At 44.1% G+C, this 19,235-nt stretch overlaps 1 protein-coding gene across 1 annotated transcript in view; it reads left to right on the forward strand.

Moving 5' to 3' along the window:
• The first annotated feature begins 9,973 nt into the window (after window positions 1–9,973).
• The window catches only part of KIAA1024 (KIAA1024 ortholog), a 22,411-nt gene continuing 13,149 nt past the window's right edge, over window positions 9,974–19,235 (forward strand). Inside the window, exon 1 of the mRNA XM_006870900.1 lies at window positions 9,974–12,262. Coding sequence (XP_006870962.1) covers window positions 9,974–12,262 — 2,289 coding nt within the window. The remainder of the gene's footprint in view (window positions 12,263–19,235) is intronic.

Consider the following 19,235-nt stretch of genomic DNA (forward strand, 5'->3'; position numbering starts at 1 on the left):
CACTGCTGATGTCGGATGGACCATGTTTGACTGCAGAAAACACCAGAAAGATGTTTGTGTTTTACTGACTATACAAAGGTATTTAACTGTGCCAATCGTACCAAATTATGGATAACATTTCAGAGAATGGAAATTCCAGGCATGTAATTGTGACCATGCAGAACCTGTACAAAGACCAAGAAGTAGTTATTCCAACAGAATAAGGGATACTGCCTTACTTAAAATCAAGAAAGGTGTGTGTCAGGTTCTGTCCTTTTGCTTATTCAACATGTATGTTGAGCAAATAATCAGAAAAGTTGGATTAGAGGAAGGATTGCGCATTAATATTGGAGAAATACTCATTAACAGCCTGTGCTACGCAGATGACACAATCTTGCTTGCTAAGGAGGACATGAAACACTTAACTGTTGAAGATCAGGACTACAGGCTTCTGTATAGATTAAAACCATTAGGAAGAAATCATAAACAAAAGAAGGGTTGCTTTCTTTTAAAACCAACAACAATAAGAACAAAGCTCACGGGACCATGGGTGCATATGCTGTTACAGGTTGTCCGAATGGTCAAGTTAGACATACCTGAATGTATGAGTGCTGGAATGTGTGAGTAAGCAGAGGTGTTTAGGGCCCTCACATGCCTTTATGTGGCTCCAGTAATGAGTGTGCCAGCAGAGTGGCGAGCAGGCAGGCCTCCCTGGGAAATGCAGCAGCGTGCTCTGGGAAGACTGGCTGCAAGGTGACTGGGTGTCAGTGGGCTCCCAGTTACTCACCAGCTCCTCATGTCTCTAGGACACGCTCAGTCTGGCGCTCCTAGAGTAGGTAAGGTGGCTGTCCCCGGGCTCAGTTTTCAGAGCTATTCCATCTCAGGGGAGCTGTCTGCAGCATTAGGGCTGGTGCTTGCTGCCTTCAGGCATTTACAGTGATTAATAGGAGAGCAGCTGGTAGCAGGAGAGGGGCAGCATTCTCCCTGAGGCAGGGAAGGTGGATTTGTTGGCCCCTGGCCTTTCCCAAAATATTCATCAAGCTGTGCTGGGAGCTTAAGTATGTTCAACACTTTGTAAGAGTAAAAGGGGATGGGCAAGAGTGTGAGTGTGTGTCTGTGTGTGTACAGACATGTGAATGCATGTGGTGAGTGTATATGTGTATGTGTACAGATGTGAGTCTATGTGAATGTGTGTACACATATATAAAGACACATGGACATGTGTGAGGCTCTGTGAATATCATGTGAATGTGCATGAGTATATGTGAATGCACACATGTAGTGAGTGTGTACGTGTGTACAGACATGTGAATGTGTGTACATGTGAGTGTGTATGTGTACAGGCATGTGGATCTATGTGAGGGCATGCGAATGTCTGTGTACCTGTGGCGAGTGTGTACATATGTGTATAGACATGTGGGTGTATGTAAGGCTATGTGAATGTGTGTACATATGGTGAGTGTGTCTGTATGTGTACCTGTGTCTGTGTTTCTGTGTGTGTCTGTGTGAATATGTGTGTGTGGTGAGAGTTCTGTATTAGCGTCTATATGTTTGTATTTGTGAGGGTGTGTCTAGGTGTGATTCTGTATGTGAGTGCTTAGGGGTGACTGTGTATGTGAACGCATTGTGTGTGCGTGTGTATGTGAAGATGTGTGTGTCTGTGTGTGAGTCTGTGTGTGTTCTGTGTGTGTTTGTCTGTGGGTATGTGTCAGTGTCTGAGTGTCTGTGCCTGTGTGTCTGCCTCCACCTAACCCCCTCTATTGTGTGGTGGTGGTTTGCTCCTCCTGGCCTGGGATGGAGCCTGATGTTTCTTCAGCAGCTTCAGGAGACCTGGTGTTCAATCCACTTGGGCCCCTAACTCAGCACTTGGTCCTGGGTGGGTCACTTGACCTCCCTGAATTGAAGTTACTCCTCCTCTCAGTGCGTCAGTTCTTTCATCTGTAAAATGGGGTCATCTTCCTATCTCAGAGTTGTTTGTGTAGTCAAATGAGGCAGCCCAGTGGCTACCTGCTGCCTGCTGGGTGGGCATCTGTTACAGATTCTGCAAACCTGGTTTTCTACCCTTGCCCCACTTTGTCCCTTTACCTGGACTCCGTTCTGGTTTGTAGACAATCTGTAGGGGGTTTCTCTAAGATGATTCATCATCTTACACACATTGCCATTCATGTGTCTGTGCACCCCTTTCAAGGGGCACATACCTGTTTCCCCTAACCCATCTATTGTTGTTGTTAAATGCCATCAAGTTGGTTCCAACCCATAGCAACCTTGTATAGGGTTTCCAAGGAGCAGCTGGTGAGCTTGAACTGCTAACCTTGTGGGTCAAACTGACTTTGCAGTCCAGCACATTAACCCTCAGCATCGCACAAGGATTCCAACCTATCTTGTCTAACCCTATAGACACCCTAATTTCACGTTTGATAAAAAAATAAGTCACATTCACTATAGTGTGTGTGTTTCCTTTATTCACTTCAGAAGACACTGGGCCTTGGTTTTCCAAATAATTTCTTTTGATTAACTTTTTTTAAAAAACTTTTTATTGTGAACAGAGTGAAGGTTTTCAGAGTGCATCATCAGTTTTACATTCAACAAATCATGCACCTTATTTCATCTCAATGATTGCAATCCTTTCCATGGAACATCTCTTATTCTACTTCCTGTATTTCTTGTTTCCATTCCTCCTTCATTCCACACCCTTCTGAACATTGTCCTTGGGTCAGTGCTGACCTTTTAATCTCAGATCATTGGCCATTCTATTGTGTGTGTTATTGTTCACACTATACACCTATCTACTGGTTGGCTGAAAATTGAGTCATGGAATAAGTTCAGTTCCAGACCTGAAGGGTGACCAAGGGCCTTAGTCATAGGGTTCCCTCAGTTTCTATCTGACCAGTAACCCTGGTCTTGCATATGATTTTTGAGTTTTGTTCCACATTTTCTCTCACCCTGCAGGATCTTCTAATGTGATCACCTGCAGAGCAGTTGGTAGTGGTAGCATGGGACCATCTAGTTCTTCTGGTCTCAGGGTCTTAGAAAAACATAGATATTCACATGGTCCATTAGTCCATTGGACTGATTGTTTCCAAGTGTTTTCCATTCCATCACACTTCTTTCCTCTGGACAGGGAGAGATCAGTAGTTGCACCATAGCTTTTAAGATCACAGTTGCTGTTCACCAAAGTAGGATATAGAATATTGTCTTTGGTGACTGTTATGCCAGTTGGCCATGGTGCACCCTGAATTCATGGTCCAGCAATTCATTCCCTCAGTGTAGTTGGGAATGTCTAAGAAGTTTTCATAACTTTCCTCCCTGAATGCTACACCACATTTATGGTCAATGCCCATGTATAAACATCCTCTGTCAAACCTTTATATATTTGTGGGTGTAGGAGCTCTGGTAGCATAGTGGTTACTAATCGGGCTGCTAACCTCAAGGTCGGCAGTTTGAAACTACCAGCCACTCCATGGGAGAAAGATGAGGCTTTTTGCTCCCGTAAAGATTGACAGCCTCGGAAACCCTGTACACTCTGAGTCGGTTCCGACTCCACGGCACATAACCACCACCATCACTCCTACTCTCCCACTTTTACCTGTTTAGCCTGAGTGTCTATGTGTGCATCTGCTCTTTGTTGTTGTTGTTAAGTGCTGTGGAGTTGGTTCCAACTCATAGCGACCCTGTATAGGGTTTAGGCTGTAAATCTTTAAGGGAGCAGAAAGCCTTATCTTTCTCCTGCGGAACAGCTGGTAGTTTCGAACTGCTGACCTTGAGGTTAGCAACCTAATTTGTAACCACTGTGCCCTTAGATCACTGTTACTGTTTTGTTGTTGTTGTTAAGTGCCTTCGAGTTGGTTCTGACCCATAGTGACCCTGTATAGGGCTTCCAGGGAACGGCTGGTGAGCTTGAACCACTGACCTTATGGTTCAAATGGACTCTGCAGTTCAGTGCATTAACCCACAGCGTCACACCAGGACTGTTATTGTAGTATTGTGTGTATCACAGTATTTACCCCTGGTCACTTTACCCTAGTACTTCTTTCCATGACTGTCCATTTCCAACATTTTAAAGCTAACCTCCCTCTTATTACATATTGCCCTCCCCTTCACCAGTGTTAACATGTGCCTATCTTCTAGCCAGTGAATTACCAACCCCTTCCCTCCCACCACTGGTAGCCATAAAAAATGTTTTCTTTTAGTGTGGAAACCTTTTTTTTTTTTTTTTACTTTTTATAATAATGGTCTCATACCATATTTGTCCTTTTGTGACTGACCGATTTCACTAGCATAGTGGTTATGAATTGGGCTGAGAACCGCAAGGTCAGCTATTCGAAACTTCCAGATGTTCTGTGGGAGAAAGATGAGGCATTTGTTCTGCTCCCGTAAAGATTTACAGCCTCGGAAACCCTGTACAGGGGGGTCATTATGAGTCGGAACTGACTCCACGGCACACAGCCACCACCAGTATTCTGTTATGTATATGTTTGTTTATCCATTCTCCCACTGATGGGCATTTAGGTGGTTTGTATCTTTTTGCTGTTGTGAATAGTGTTGTGATGAAGATGAGTGTGTATGTATCTATTCAGTCATGATTCTTATTTCACTAGGATATATTCCAAATAGGAGCCCTGGTGGCATTGTAGGCAATACCTGACTGCTAATTGAAAGGTAAGCGGTTCAAACCCACAGGCAGCTCCTCAGGAAAAAGATGAGACTTTCTGCTCCCATAAAGATTACAACCTTGTAAACCATATATTGGGTTGTTATGAATCAGAAGGGACTCAATGGCAGTGGTTTTTTGTTTTATTTACCAATTACACGAATTACTAGGTCATGTTGTTAGTGACTCAAAGGGTTTCTGAGATGCTGCTGGGTTTGGACTGCTGACCTTGGGGTTAGCAGTCTAGTGCTTATCCTACAGAGCTGCACCAGGACTCCATATGGTATTTCTGTTTTCCGGCTTTTTAAGAAAGCATCATACTGTTTTCCACAGTGGTTGTACCATTTTACAGTCCCACCAGCAGTGTAGAAAGGTTCCAGTCTCTCCATACACTTACCAACATTTGTAATTCTCTGTTTTTTGATGTTGTTGTCATTTTAAGTTTACTATTAAATCTGGGTGGGATGCTAGCTTATGTTTAGATTTGCAGTTCTCTAATGGCTAATGGATTCTTGGTGTGGCGCTGTAGAATCAGCACTGGATGGCAAACTACAAGGTCGGCAGTTCAAACCCACCAGCTGCTCCTGGTAAGCCCTATACAGGGTCGCTATGAGTCAGAACCAACTCAAAGGCACTTAATAACAACAATAAATGACCTATGATTGCAAGCATTTCTTTGTATGTTTGGTGGCAGCCCAAAGATCTTTGGTAAAGTGTCTGTTTGTGTCCTCTGCCCATTTTGTAATTGGATTCTTTGCCTTTGTTTTATTGAGGTGTTGGAGTTTTTCTATAAATTTTAGAGATTAATCCATTGTCTAATATGTCAACACCAAAACTGTTGTCTTAGTTTGTGGGTTCTGCTTTTCCTTCTTTGGTGAAATATTTTGATGCACATAGTGTCTCATTTCTAGGAGGTCTAACCTAGGATTAATTTTCAGCCATGTACAATAGGCTAGAAAAGTTTAGGAAGCCTCCCAAGATAGCAAAAGATCTTCCTGAGCAGCTCGAGGTGGGGTATAAGCATGGGATTAGGCTGAAAGAGCTGCCTTCATTTTCCTAGCTCCCAGTTGCTTGTCCCTTAAGTTCTTCAAGCCTGTTTTCTCACCTGCCAGGGATTAATAATAAGAGAGAAGGAGTCCTTGCAGTGTTGTTATGATGTCTAAAGAAAAGAGGATCTATTAAAGTGCTTTGTTCTCCGAAACCATGAGATACGATGTGCATGGTTTGTAGTTGCTGTTCCCTAAATTAGATTCATTTGCTCTCCACTCTGATTTCTCTACTTGTTTATTGACTTAAAACCCACACATTCAACAAACCAGAACATTCTGACACAGAATGCTTGCATCAGATGGGTTGGGTGTCCGAGGCAGGTCAGAGAGCTCTGGGCTGGGAGACCTGGGCATTCGAATGAAGGTAATGATGATGTGCTCCGGGTAAGAACAGAACTGCTCAGAGATTCATTACTCTTAAAAGTCAATGCAATCCAAATCATTGGTTTCTTCAAATTCCTTCAGACATCCAAGGGAGAGATCAAGCTTATGTTTACTGAAGCCCATAGTGAGTTCCGGGGATGCTGAGCAGAGGCTCGGGTCCATCCAGTAGCTTCTTGGAAGAAAAGCTTAGCGATCTCCTTTGGAAAAGTCAGCCCTTGAGAAGCCTATGGAGTTGACTTCTACTCTGACACACATGGGTCACGATGACTTGGAATGGACTCGAAGGCAACTGGTTGGTAGGATTCAGGAATAGCTGCTGTTAGATGAAATTCAGGTTCGTTGCCTCTCCCAGCACTGGAGTGGATTCTGACTCAACTACCCTATAAAGTCCATGCCTGCTCAATAGGGTTTTTGATGCTAAAAATGTTTATGAAGCAGACCAACTCAGCTTTTCCCCAAGAAGGAGCTGGAGAGTGTGAACCTCTGACCTTTCCATTTACAGCCCAATGCACCCCCAAGAGTGGTAAAATTGTATCCAGAGGAAATACGCAGTCCCCGTGGAAGACCTAGACTGAGTCAGCTTTAAATTCAACCAATCCACTATCAAAATGTATGATTTTTTTAAAAGCAAGTTCTTACCGAGGAAGCTAATAGGTAAAGTTATAATGTTCCCTTATAATTCTCAGAGCCTATGTTCATGTGTTTCATTCTGCTGTGCGTAAGGTCACTATGGGTTGGTACCAACTTGATGGTACCTAACAACAACAACAACATGTTCATGTGTATGGAGCTGTGGTGTGGTGATTAGACTGCAAGGTTGGTGGTTCAAACCCACCAGCTATTCCTTGGAAACTCTATACAGGATCGCTATGAGTTACAAACAATTCCATGGCATTTAACAACAACAACTTGTTTATGCGTATTAACAATGAGCTTTACCTTCTCTTAAGGAACCCTGGTATAGTGTTGTGGGTTAATGTGCTAGACTACAAGGTTGATTTGAACTGCAAAGTCAGTGGTTCAAGCTCACCAGCTGCACCTCGGCAACCCTATACAGAGTCGTTATGTGTTGGAACTGACTAGAAGGCACTGAACAGCAACAACAAGGAGCTGTATTGGTGAAGTAGGATAAAACCAGACTGTTAATCACAGGGTTGGCAGTTCAAACCCACTAGCTGCTCTGTGAGATACAGATGAGACTTTCTGCTCCTGCAAACACTTATACTCTTGGGAATTCTGTACAAGGTCACTGTGAGTTAGAATAGACTGGGTGGTGGTTGTTGTTAGGTGCCATCAAGTCAGTACCAACTCATAGTGTCCCTATGCACAACAGGATGAAACACTTCCCGGTCTTGGGCCAATCTCACAATTGTTGCCATACTTGAGCCCATTGATGCTGCCACTTGGCCAATCCATCTCTCTGGGGGTCTTCCTCTTTTTCTCTGACCCTCCATCTTACCAAACATGATATCCTTCTCCAAAGACTGGTCCCTCCTGACAATATGTCCGAAGTATGAGAGCTGAAGTTTGGCTATTCTGGTCTCCAAGGAGCACTCTGGCTGTACTTCTTCCAACACAGATCTGTTGGTTCTTTCAATATTCTCCTCTAACACCATAATTCAAAATCATCGATTCTTCTATGGTATGCCTTATTCACTGTCCAGCTTTTGCATGCATATGAGGTTATTGAAACAATCATGGCTTGGGCCAGGTGCACCTTAGTCCTCAAACTGACATCTTTGCTCTTCAACACTTTAAAAAGGTCTTGTGCATCAGATTTGCCTAATGCAATACGTCATTTGATTTCTTGACTGCTGCTTCCATGAGTGTTGATAGTTGATCCAAGAAGAATGAAGTCCTTGACTACTTCAATCTTTTCTCCATTGATAAGAATGTTGTTTATTGGTCCAGTGGTGAGGAGTTCTGTTTTCTTTACATTGAGATGCAATCCATACTGAAGGCTGTGCTCTTTGATCTTTATCAGTAAGTATTTTAAGGTCCTCTTCACTTTCAGCAAGCAAGAGTGTATCATCTGGGTGGTAGTGGGTTTTAATTTACCTTCTTTCATAAAGTTTTGTTAAACTTTGGTTCAATGTTTTTGTTTTTTCATCCCAGACTAGTTGATGTAGCTTCTTTGCATTTTCAAGGTTTATGATTATTGTGTGGTTACAAAGTAAAACACGTTGATGGTAGAATTTTTTTTTAAAGGTTGGAAATTGCAAGGAAACAATAAAAATCATTTTTAAAAAATAAGAAAAGTGCTTGACTGGGAAGGGCATGAGGGAATTTTCTGGGGCAATGGAAACCTTCTATATATTTGTAGAGTTTTGGTACACAGGCATATGCATTTGTTAAAACTTCAGTGAATGCACATTTAAGATTAGTGCATGTAAATTTTATATTAAAAGAAAAACTATAAATAGTCAATGGACTTGGGTTAATGATATGCATTCTGAACTGTTTAGAGGAAAGTATACAGATGTCTCCAATTTACTTTGAAGCAAATAAAAAAAATAAAATAGCTTGAATACGGATAGATATGTGATAAAGAAAATAATGTTAATGGTAGAATCCAGATGGTGGGCATATGAGCTTTCTCTAGAAAATTCTCTAAAGTTTGCTGCATGTTTGCAAGTTTGCGTAATAAAATACTGGGGGGAGAGATGACTAAGTAAAAAAAAAGCTATATTCTACCTACCATTCATTCAAACTTCACCAATAGCATTTTAGTGGGCATTAGTATTTTTTTCATTTAAATTTTACTTACATATATAAATATTACTACATATACAGCTTCATTTTCAGATTTTTTTCATTCAATTTTATAAAGTTTTTATAATTATAGTGTTCTTTTGTTATATATATATATAAGAAGTCTTCATTTATGCAATTTTTTAATTAAGGTCTGATTTTTGAACTCTAATTTGAGTCAGAATTGACTCAATTGAAGTTTTGGTTTTAGTTTTTTAATTATAGGGATACATGCTGGAGTGCTGTGGTTTACACATTGGACTGCTAAGCCCAAGGTCGGCAGTTCAAGTCCACCATCAATCCTTGGGAAAAAGTTGAGACTGTTTCTCCAGTCATGATGTACAGTTTCAGAAATGCTGTAAAAGGTTTTTATGAGTCAGAACCAACTCTGCGGCATTGGGTTTGGGGTTTATTATTGCTTTTAAGGCACCTTGTGGTACAATGGTTAAGTGCTCTACTGCTAACCAAAATGTCAGTGGTTTGTACCTACTAGTGGCTCCTACAGAGACTAAACCCTGGTATCTACTCACGGTAGAATACATACTCCTGTGGGATAAGCACTGGACTGCTAACTGTAAAGTCTGCAGTTCAAACCCACCAGCCACTCCTCAGAAACCCTCTGCAGGGTTGTTGTGAGTTAGAATTGACTCTATGGCACTTAACAATAACAAATCTACTCCTATAAAGATCACAGCTGGAAACCCTTCCCACAGCCTCCCTATGTGATGGATTCATCTCAACCACACACATCATGGCTTTATTTGATGTTACTATTATAAATATCAACACATTGAGCATCTTTATGTATAAATGGTTACCATGATTGATAACTGACTTACGGTAGAGTCCTGGAAAGGGAATATTTTTATGACCCTTAATACCTATTACAATGTCATTAAAAAGGGTTGCTTTATCTGTGTTTTTTTGTTTTGTTTTAATGCTGTTCCCCCGTCTTCTTTTTCTCAATTCGATTTTTGTAAAAATAAAGCTAACATAGCATTTGCCAATCCTTGCATTTCTTTAGGCGCTTCATAACAAGAGTGACTTAATCCTCTGCTGGTCGTGATAACCTTCTTTTCTCTCCTGTCTTTTTTGATATTGTCATGTAGAAGTGGCCTGAAGTTTCAGTGCAGTTCGCAAGCCTTTGGAATTCTAAATCATGGAGGCCAATCAGGAAACATCTCTCTTCTTGGTGAAGATCTTGGAGGAGCTAGACAGCAAGCAAAACACTGTTTCCTACCAAGACCTATGCAAATCCCTGTGCGCCCGCTTTGATCTGTCGCAGCTTGCCAAGCTGAGAAGTGTGCTCTTCTACACAGCTTGCCTGGATCCCAATTTTCCAGCCACGTTATTCAAAGACAAGATGAAATGCACCGTAAATAACCAGCAATCAAAGAAAATCATGGTGGCCGCCGACATTGTGACCATCTTCAACCTGATCCAGATGAATGGGGGAGCCGCCAAGGAAAAACTGCCTGTGAGTCGCCAGAAAGTCCGCAAGAAGGACTCATCCTTCGAGTCGTGCCGAGCTGAGACCGAGACCTGCAACGCGGCCGAGTGTGGGCCCCTCAACTGTGAGCTGACCGAGCGACCTTTCACCAGGGGCTACCCCGCCCGACAGTCGTCCAAGTGCCGGAAGATGGACTGCAAGGACTGCCCACAGTTTGTCCCTGCCTCTGAGCCCAGCTTCTTGCTGGGTGTTAGCAAAGAGGTGAAACCCCGCGCCGCATCCCTGGACAGACCTCAGGCCCTGGCCCCGTACACTGTTGCCAGCCCCCAACCCTGCGAGATGCAGAGAACCTACTTCCCCATGAACATTGAAAACGAGTCCATTTCAGACCCTGACTCTTTGTCTATCACCCCAGGCCTCAAGGAGACCTTCATTTCCAACGAGGAGCCCTTCGTGGTCCAGTCCTGTGTCCAGAAAAGGAATATTTTTAAAGAGGACTTTCACAATCTCATGACGGTCGCTCCGAGTTTGGTAGGTCCTGCTAGCAAAGCAGAGGCTGAGCATGGGGAACCCTCCAGTCGAAAGGAGCCCCACAAGCCACCTTTCTTTAACCACAGCTTTGAGATGCCCTACAACAGCCAGTACCTGAACCCAGTGTATTCGCCACTGGCCGACAAAAGGCGCGTGAAGCACGAAAGCTTAGATGACCTTCAAGCCTCCACATATTTCGGCCCCACTCCAGTGGTGGAAGCCCGCAGGTGCCCTGGGAGGCCAAGCAAACAGACCCCCTGGCCAGCCAAAAGCTGGAGTCTAAACACTGAAGAAGTCCCTGACTTTGAAAGGTCCTTTTTCAATAGAAATCCCTCTGAGGAGAAACTCCGCTACCCCAACTCCAGCAGCCAGTCCCCCAATTTTCCAGCCCCAGACAGGCGCCAAGGGTACCTCACACCAAAGGAGCAAGCGCAGATTCTTCCAGTTGGCTATGCCGCGAAAGCCAACGGACTCAAATCTAAAGATATCCCATCCCCTTTGGACCTGGACAAACACGAACCAGTCAAAAAATTTAAGGACAAGAGTATTAGCTGCACCAGTGGGCAGCTCAGCTCGGATACCAGTAGCGTGGGCACCCAGACAGAACAGCACGTGCTAGAGCCCAAGAAATGTAAAGACTTGAGTGGCTCTGGCCAGAGCAAGTACAGCGACAGACATGCCCGGAAGCATTCAGACGATGACTCAGAGATTGTCAGCGATGACATCAGTGACATTTTCCGTTTTCTCGATGATATGAGCATCAGTGGTTCCACCGGGGTGATACAGTCTTCCTGCTACAACAGCACAGGGTCTTTGTCTCAGCTTCACAAGTCAGACTGCGACAGTTCTCCTGAGCACAACCTACCCAAGATCACCAACGGCGTTCCCAGTCACAAGGCAGACAAGGGCAACCGGCCCGAGCACCACCACCACTCTGAAGACGAGCTGAAGACCAGTGTGTGCAAACTGGTGCTCAGGATCGGTGAAATTGAGCGCAAGCTCGAATCGTTGTCCGGAGTCCGCGAGGAAATCTCCCAGGTCTTGGGTAAACTAAATAAATTGGATCAGAAAATGCAACAGCCGGAGGTGAGCGTGCAGATCGATCTGAATTCCTTGACCAGTGAGGCTCCGTCTGACGACAGCGCCTCCCCGCGGATATTCCGTGCGCACAATGACTCCCACGGACCTAAGCTGGAGAACAACGCAGACTGGTGCTGTTCGGACGCGAGCGGAAGTAATAGCGAAAGCCTGCGTGTCAAGGCCTTAAAAAAAAGCCTCTTCACCAGGCCTTCCTCTAGGTCCCTGACAGAGGAGAACAGTGCTACGGAATCCAAAATCGCTAGCATCTCCAACTCCCCTCGAGACTGGCGGACCATCACCTACACCAACCGTCTGGGTCTCAATGAGGAGGAGCTGAAAGACAGAGGCCCCGGGGACAATAAGGACTGGCATCGGAAATCTAAAGAGGTAATTACAATTTAAGTTCACATAATTGGGTGTAGGTTTTACAATGGCCTGAGTGTGGTACAAAGCTTTGAACACTGCATTAATAAAAGAGAGAGGTTTCATTCTGGTTATTCATGCAGACTTAGTAGACTGTTCAAGTTAAAATAGGGAGGACAGCTTAGGCAAACAGGTAGTTTGTTCCCCCAAGTTGTCAGTCGCTAGCCCATGCTGCAAAGTTGTCGACAGCAGAAAGTGTGTTTGAGATATTGAACAGGTGCTATGAGAACAGATTTCCCTAAAATGGGAGATATGTCAGAAGCTCCTCAAGAATATCTTCTGATCCTTTTTGAAATAGCAGGACACGGACAAGGTAAACAAGGGAAATGACTTCAAAGCAAACTAGTTCATATGTTCCATACCGGTTCGTTGTGGCAATCATGGGATTCCTGTTTTCAAGTATGACTTTTTTCATTAATAGATTAACAGATGATTAGTAAAGCCATCATGCTTGGTAAAGTAGAGGATCGGTGAAAAAGAAGAAGACACTCAAGGAGCTAGATTGGCACAGTGCCACGGGGACAGGCAGTGTTTTGTTCTGTCGTGCAGAGAGTCGCTTTGAGAACTGACTTAACGACAAATAGAGAAAAGATGGTAATTTTCTCATGGTTTCGTCACCCAAGGGCAGTGACTCTGAATAGTGTGGCTTCCTTTCCTTTAAAATTTTTCCTACATAGTTGTACATTCTGCTCTTTGTATATGACCTTGAGCAATTTGCATGTTTGTAGACAGCTTTTCCATCTAGAATAAGAAGTAGAATCAGATTCTTTTTGTCTTGTTTCCTACAGTAAAGATGATTTGTTATAGTTCCTTGTCTTCATCTTAAATGCTTTACACTGAACTTATTCTGACCCAGGTGATAAAATTTCAATTTGTTGCTTGTCTCAATTCCCCTCCCTGCGTTTAAAGGTCATTGGACAGCTTATAGGGACATCTAAGGTCACGGAAGTGTGAAGATAATGTGGGCTGCAGAACGCAACACCATAGAAGGTGCCAGAGTTCCTCAAATGGTGCTAAGAAGGAAGCATTTGAAAAATTAGATTTTAAAGATAGCTTTGTACCATCCAAAATGAGGGGAAAGTGAAGTACTCCCTTTTCATGATCCCCAAAAACATTCCAGTATCTGTTCTGGCCACCATTCTGCCCACCAATAACCCGTTATAGCATGATGTGTTAGAGAGACACCGGAGGATGGTACTGTGATTAATGAGAGGTCAGGTGTGGTCCTTTTCCTCCAGTTCCATTCTAGTTGTCTCTTACTAACCAGGATCTAGTAGGAATTCGGAACCCCAGGACTTGGGTTAGAAGCTTCTATAGCAATATTAGGTTAAACGGAAGTAGTTACACCTGCATTTTAGAAAGTGTCAAAGACACCCAAAACAAGCAGGGATAGCCACAAGCTTGAGAAAGATGTGCTTCCATTGCCTGACACAGAACTGCTGATACCTGGACTCAGTCTCTCCATGAACCAGCCCTGGCCTGGCCACTGACCTCCTCCTCTGAGCATCCCTCATTTGTCATCTTCTGTCATCATTTTTCCCTCCTGGAGTCCACTCTGCTTTTCCTTTACTTCCTCATGGTTGGAGGTTCACATGGTTTCACTACCGCCTCTGAACTGATGACTTCCAGGCAGGGACCAGCTTCAGTCCCTTATCTCAGATGGCTGAAGGCCAGCTCCCTCTGTGAGTCTCCAGGCTCCAAACCAGACTTTTCTGTTCTTTCAAAGCCAGTGCACCCTCTCACTGTCCCTATTCTGGGTTCACCACTCTACCAACTCCCCAAACTGCAGAGGCCTTTGGCCTTTGACTCCCTTTTGGCTCTCTTATATACAGTCTAGCCACTGGGCCCTGTTTGCCACTCTGCCTTCCTTTCCACTTAACCACTTACCTTCCCTCTCCCACCACCCACCCGAGTTCAGGCTCTTGGTACATCCCACCTGGACTGGTTTGGCATGTTCATACCTTTCATCTTTCACTCATCCCCCTCATGGGTCACTGCTGGGTTCATTTTCTTATAAATCCACTCTGTGAGGTTGTGTGGGGCCTCCTAGTCCCAACTCTCCTTGGCTCCCCTTGGCCTCAGAATCTCCTTCCCACCCCCACTGGCCAGGACTTGAAAGTCCTCTAGTCTCTGGCACATGGGAATTTCACTCTTTCTCCCCGACCTGCTGATGTCAAGTCAGTTCTGACTCATAGTGATCCTGTGTGTGTCACAGTAAGACTGTGCGCTACGGGGTTTTCAGTAGCTGGTGATTTTGTAAGTTATAACCAGTCCTTTCTTCCGAGGTACCTCTGGGTGGATTCCATCCATCATCCTGTCAGTTAGAAGCTCAGAGTGTTAACCATGTGCACCACCCAGTGCTTCCTTTCTCCCCTGGCTCTATCACAGACCTAGACCCTAGTCTTTCTTGAGGAGTCTCCTGGTTTCCAGTCAAATACACTCTGCTCATCAGTTCAGTAATTCATTCAGAAAAGAATAACTGAGCATCTCTTAAGACCTAGGAGTCTTAGTGGCACTGTGGGCTAAGTAATAGATTGGCAACCGCAAGATGGACAGTTCAAACCCACCAATCGCTCTGCAAGAGGCCAACAAAGACTTCTGTACCCACAAAGATTTCCAGTCTCAGAAACCCTAAGGAGCAATTCTTTGTCCTATAGGGCCACTGAGTTGGAATTGACTTGATGGCTGTGGATTTTGGGCGTTTTAGTATGGTCTAGATATGGAGTCCTAAGGACCTCTGGTAGCATAGTGGTTATGAATCGGGCTGCGAACCTTAAGGTCAGCAGTTCGAAACTACCAGTTGCGCCATGGGAGAAAGATGAGGCTTTCTGTTCCTGTAAGGATTTACAGCCTTGGAAACCCTGTACAGGGTCGCTATGGGTCAGAACCAACTCCACGGCACTTAACAACAACAACACAATGGAGTCCTAATGTGGTGCTGTTGGGTAAGCATTAGACTGCTAACTACAAGGTCAGTAGCTCACCAGCAGCTCTTCGGAAACCCTATTCAGGGTCCTTATGAAGTAGAACCGACTTGATGGCACTTAACAGCAACCATAGCCCTGTGCAGTCTTTAAATCTTGCTTCAAATGAGTACTTCACTAAGAATTCCCTTTGCACTTTCTCTGTGCATCTGGCCTCGAAACCTTTCCACTCCTGTGTCTCTGCAAGCTTTGGTAGCGATTATTGCTGGTCTCTGATGGCTAGTCTTTAACCCTTTGTGTTCAGCGGTGGTAGAGACTGTCTTATACTTAGAAATACACACACACACAAGGGAGCTTCAAAAAGCCCATGAAAAAAATCCATTCTCATGCAAGTCCTTTCTTCCATGAGCTTTTTGAAGCCTGCTCATTTCTATAAAGACTGCCAAATTACATTGTTAACTCCTTGAATGGAGGAACAGGGAGACAGATATGAGTAGCAATTAAAACTCCCATTTTAGAAGTGAGAAGGGGTTCAAATCCTGGCTCTCCCCTTACTAGCTGTTAGACATTGGGTTTGTCTCTTAACCCCTCTGACCATTTCCTCATCTATAAAATGAGGGTAAGAGTAGTTACAACAACAGAATATTACTGAGATTAAATGAGATCGTACGAGTGTAGCCCTGATCATGGTGGTGTAGACACAGTCAGTCCTCAGTTCATTGTAATTGTAGCTGTGTGGCTATCATTGTAGTCAATATTATTGACCCCCCTGCCTCTGGCTTGGTTGTTGTTGTTAAGTGCTGTCGAGTCGATTCTAATCCATAGCAACCCTGTATAGGGTTTCCAAGGAGCAGCTGGTGAGTTTGAACCACCGACCTTGCAGTTCAGGAGACTTTGCAGTCTGACGCATTAGCACACAGCGTCACACCAGGACCCCAGCTTGGTATGGGGTGGTAAATGTCAGGTAGTGGTGCTGTTTTGTTGTTAGGTGCTATTGAGTTGGTACTGACTCTTAGTGAGTGACCCTATGCACAACAGAAACAAATAAATCAGAATAAATAAGATCAACAAAACCCATTTGAAGATACTTGGCTTTGATGAGTTCAGAAATAAGAGAGACTCCTTTTCTTGTTTGGGTTTGTTATTCTTTGTCAGTGCCAGCAATCCTGGTACTTTGGAATGGCTGCATGTTACATTGCATTTGGACAAGAGCCAAAAAGGGTCCATGTGCTGCATATGTGTCTCTGGTCCCAGTGCATATGGAAGGCTGCACGTGCGCATACACACACACACACACACACACACACTCATATTTAATCTTGACACATAGAGTCTTACTGTCACAGCCCCCAATCCTGTCTCCTTCTCTCACTTATGTACACACCCCTCCATTCACTTTTTCATTTGTTCATTTTCTCTCTCTGTTTTTCACATGCATAACCCTCTTTTCACTTTCTTTTTACATGCGTGACATCATATCATTAGTACCAATCCCTTTGGCAAATATCAATGGAGTGTTTTCTGTAAGTTGGTATTATTTTGGATAGATTAAAAGAATAAGAAGACATTCCCCTGCCTTCAAGGAGTTCACAGTCCATTGTCGGGGAGACAAGCAAACACAGAGTTCAGAATGACAAATCCTAGGTTTAAGGGGCTGCGAACCTTAAGGCCAGCAGTTCGAAACTACCAGTCGCTCTGCGGGAGAAAGATGAGGCTTTCTACTCCCGTAAGGATTTACACCCTTGGAAACCCTGTACAGGGTCGCTATGGGTCGGAACCGACTCGACGGCACTTAACAACAACAACAACCTCATTTAAGGGTCTGGAGTTCTGGTGTGGTGCTATGGGTTAATGTGCTGAATTGGATTGCAAAGTCAGTTTGAACCACAAGGTTGGTGGTTCAAGCTTACCAGCTACTCTTCGGAAACCATATACAGGGTCACTGTGGGTAGGAGCTGACTCGACGGCACAGTTTTAGGACCCTGGGAGGCACAAACAGTTAACACCCTTAACTGCCAACCAAGAGGCTGGAAGTTTGAGTCCACCCAGAGACCCGTTGGATAGAAGGCCTGCCTATCTACCATTCACAAGTCAGCCATTTGAAAACCTTTTGGAGGACAGTTCTACACATGGGGTTGCCGTGAATCTGAATTGACTCAGCAGCAACTGGAAGTCACATCCTTCACTGAAAACTGTGCCCCCACGTGCAACATAAAGACTGAGAGCACAAATCATTGCTGGCTGTGCCAGGCACGTTCCTGCCTCCATGCCATCATCCAGACTGTTCTCTCTACCTGAAGGCCAGGCAGATAGCTCTGAAAGGGAATCTCTGAATACTGGAAAACCCACTAGATGCTCTCAGTATTTACTCCCTGCCTTCCTGGGACGCAGCAAGTGACTGTGGCTTCAGCAAACTCATTGAGGAAGGAAGTGTATTTTTTTCCTCACCTGTACCAGGTACAAACAGGTAGAAGAGAGAAGGAGTAATAATACGCAGTGATTAAATAAAGAATCTCTGGAGACAGATTATCAAGTATAAACCACAGCCCCACTCCTTACCAGATGTGTGTCCTGGTATTGGACTTTCTGAACTCAGTTTCCTTACCTCAGCAATGGGCTTAATAACGGTAGTGATGGTGTGAGGATTAGATGAAATCATTTCTTTCTGGGGCAGAAATATTAACTCTTACTAGTATTATTGAAAAGAGCTCTGGTAGCGTAGTGGTTACGAATTGGGCTGCGAACCTCAGGGTCAGCAGTTTGAAACTATCAGCTGTTCCGCGGGAGAAAGATGAGGCGTTCTGCTCCCGTAAAGATTTACAGCCTCGTAAACTCTGTACAGGGTCGCTATGAGTCGGAACCGACTCCACACACATAGCAACAACAACAACAGTATTATTGGGGATTGTGGTGATTCTGTAAAATAAGCACTGGACTGTGCACCACAAGGTGGGAGGTTCGAGCCCACCAGCTGCTTTGCTGAAGAAAGATGGGGCTTTCTGCTTCAGCAAAGATTTGTTGTTGTTGTTAAGTGCTGTCAAGTCGATTCCGACCCATAGCGACCCTGCATAGGGTTTCCAAGGAGCAGCTGGTAAGCTCAAACCACCAACCTTGCAATTCAAACTACTTTGCAGTCTGATGCACTAGCCCACAGGACCACACCAGATTTACAGCCTCTAAAACCCTATACAGATAGGGTCACTATAAGTCGGAATTGACTCCATGACACTTAACAACAACAACAGTATTACTAGGGAGTCCCGGTGATATAAAAAATTAAGCACTTGGTTATTAGTTGAAAGGTTGGCATCTCATCCAAAGAGGCATCTCAGGAAGAAAGGATTGATGGTCTGTTTCTGAACTGTCATTGGAAACCTTATTCGTAGTCCTGTTGGGACACAGGAAGTCTTCAGGAGTCAGAATTGGCTTGAGGGCAATTGGTTTGGTCTGGGTTTTTAGTACTATTATCACTGCATAGAGAATTTCTCACCATGCAGGTATGCTTCCTATTTGTTTTGTTTTGTTTTTAATTTAAGGTTTTTATTGTGGACTGAACGAAAGTTTACAGGGCAGATCATCTGTTTTACATTCAATAAATCATACACCTTGCTTCATTACAATGATTATAATCCCCTCCATGTACCATCAGTTAACAGTATTTCTCTCTATCCACTTCAGCTTTTTAAAAAACAAACAAACCACTCAGGCATATATAATAATTTACATCTCCAAAGGGCACATTCTGCAAGTCTGCCTCCTGGCCACCAGCTGTTAGTCCTTCTCTTCCTAGTCCATGAATCTAGAGTCCTCAGCCACTCTCCCTCTCCATGTCCCCATCTCTGCCTCCAACTCTGGCACTGATGCTTCTCTGGATAAGGTCCCACATTCTGCTTGTGCGCTTCTCTCTTGATGGTCCTAGGATCCTCTGTTTCTGGACTGTAAGATTAACCACTCCCCCTTTTTTGTTACAAAACTTCTACCTTTACAATTGTGACAGTCGCAATTAGTCATGA

The sequence above is a fragment of the Chrysochloris asiatica genome, unplaced genomic scaffold, assembly GCF_000296735.1.
Source record: "Chrysochloris asiatica unplaced genomic scaffold, ChrAsi1.0 scaffold00156, whole genome shotgun sequence".
NCBI lineage: Eukaryota > Metazoa > Chordata > Mammalia > Afrosoricida > Chrysochloridae > Chrysochloris > Chrysochloris asiatica.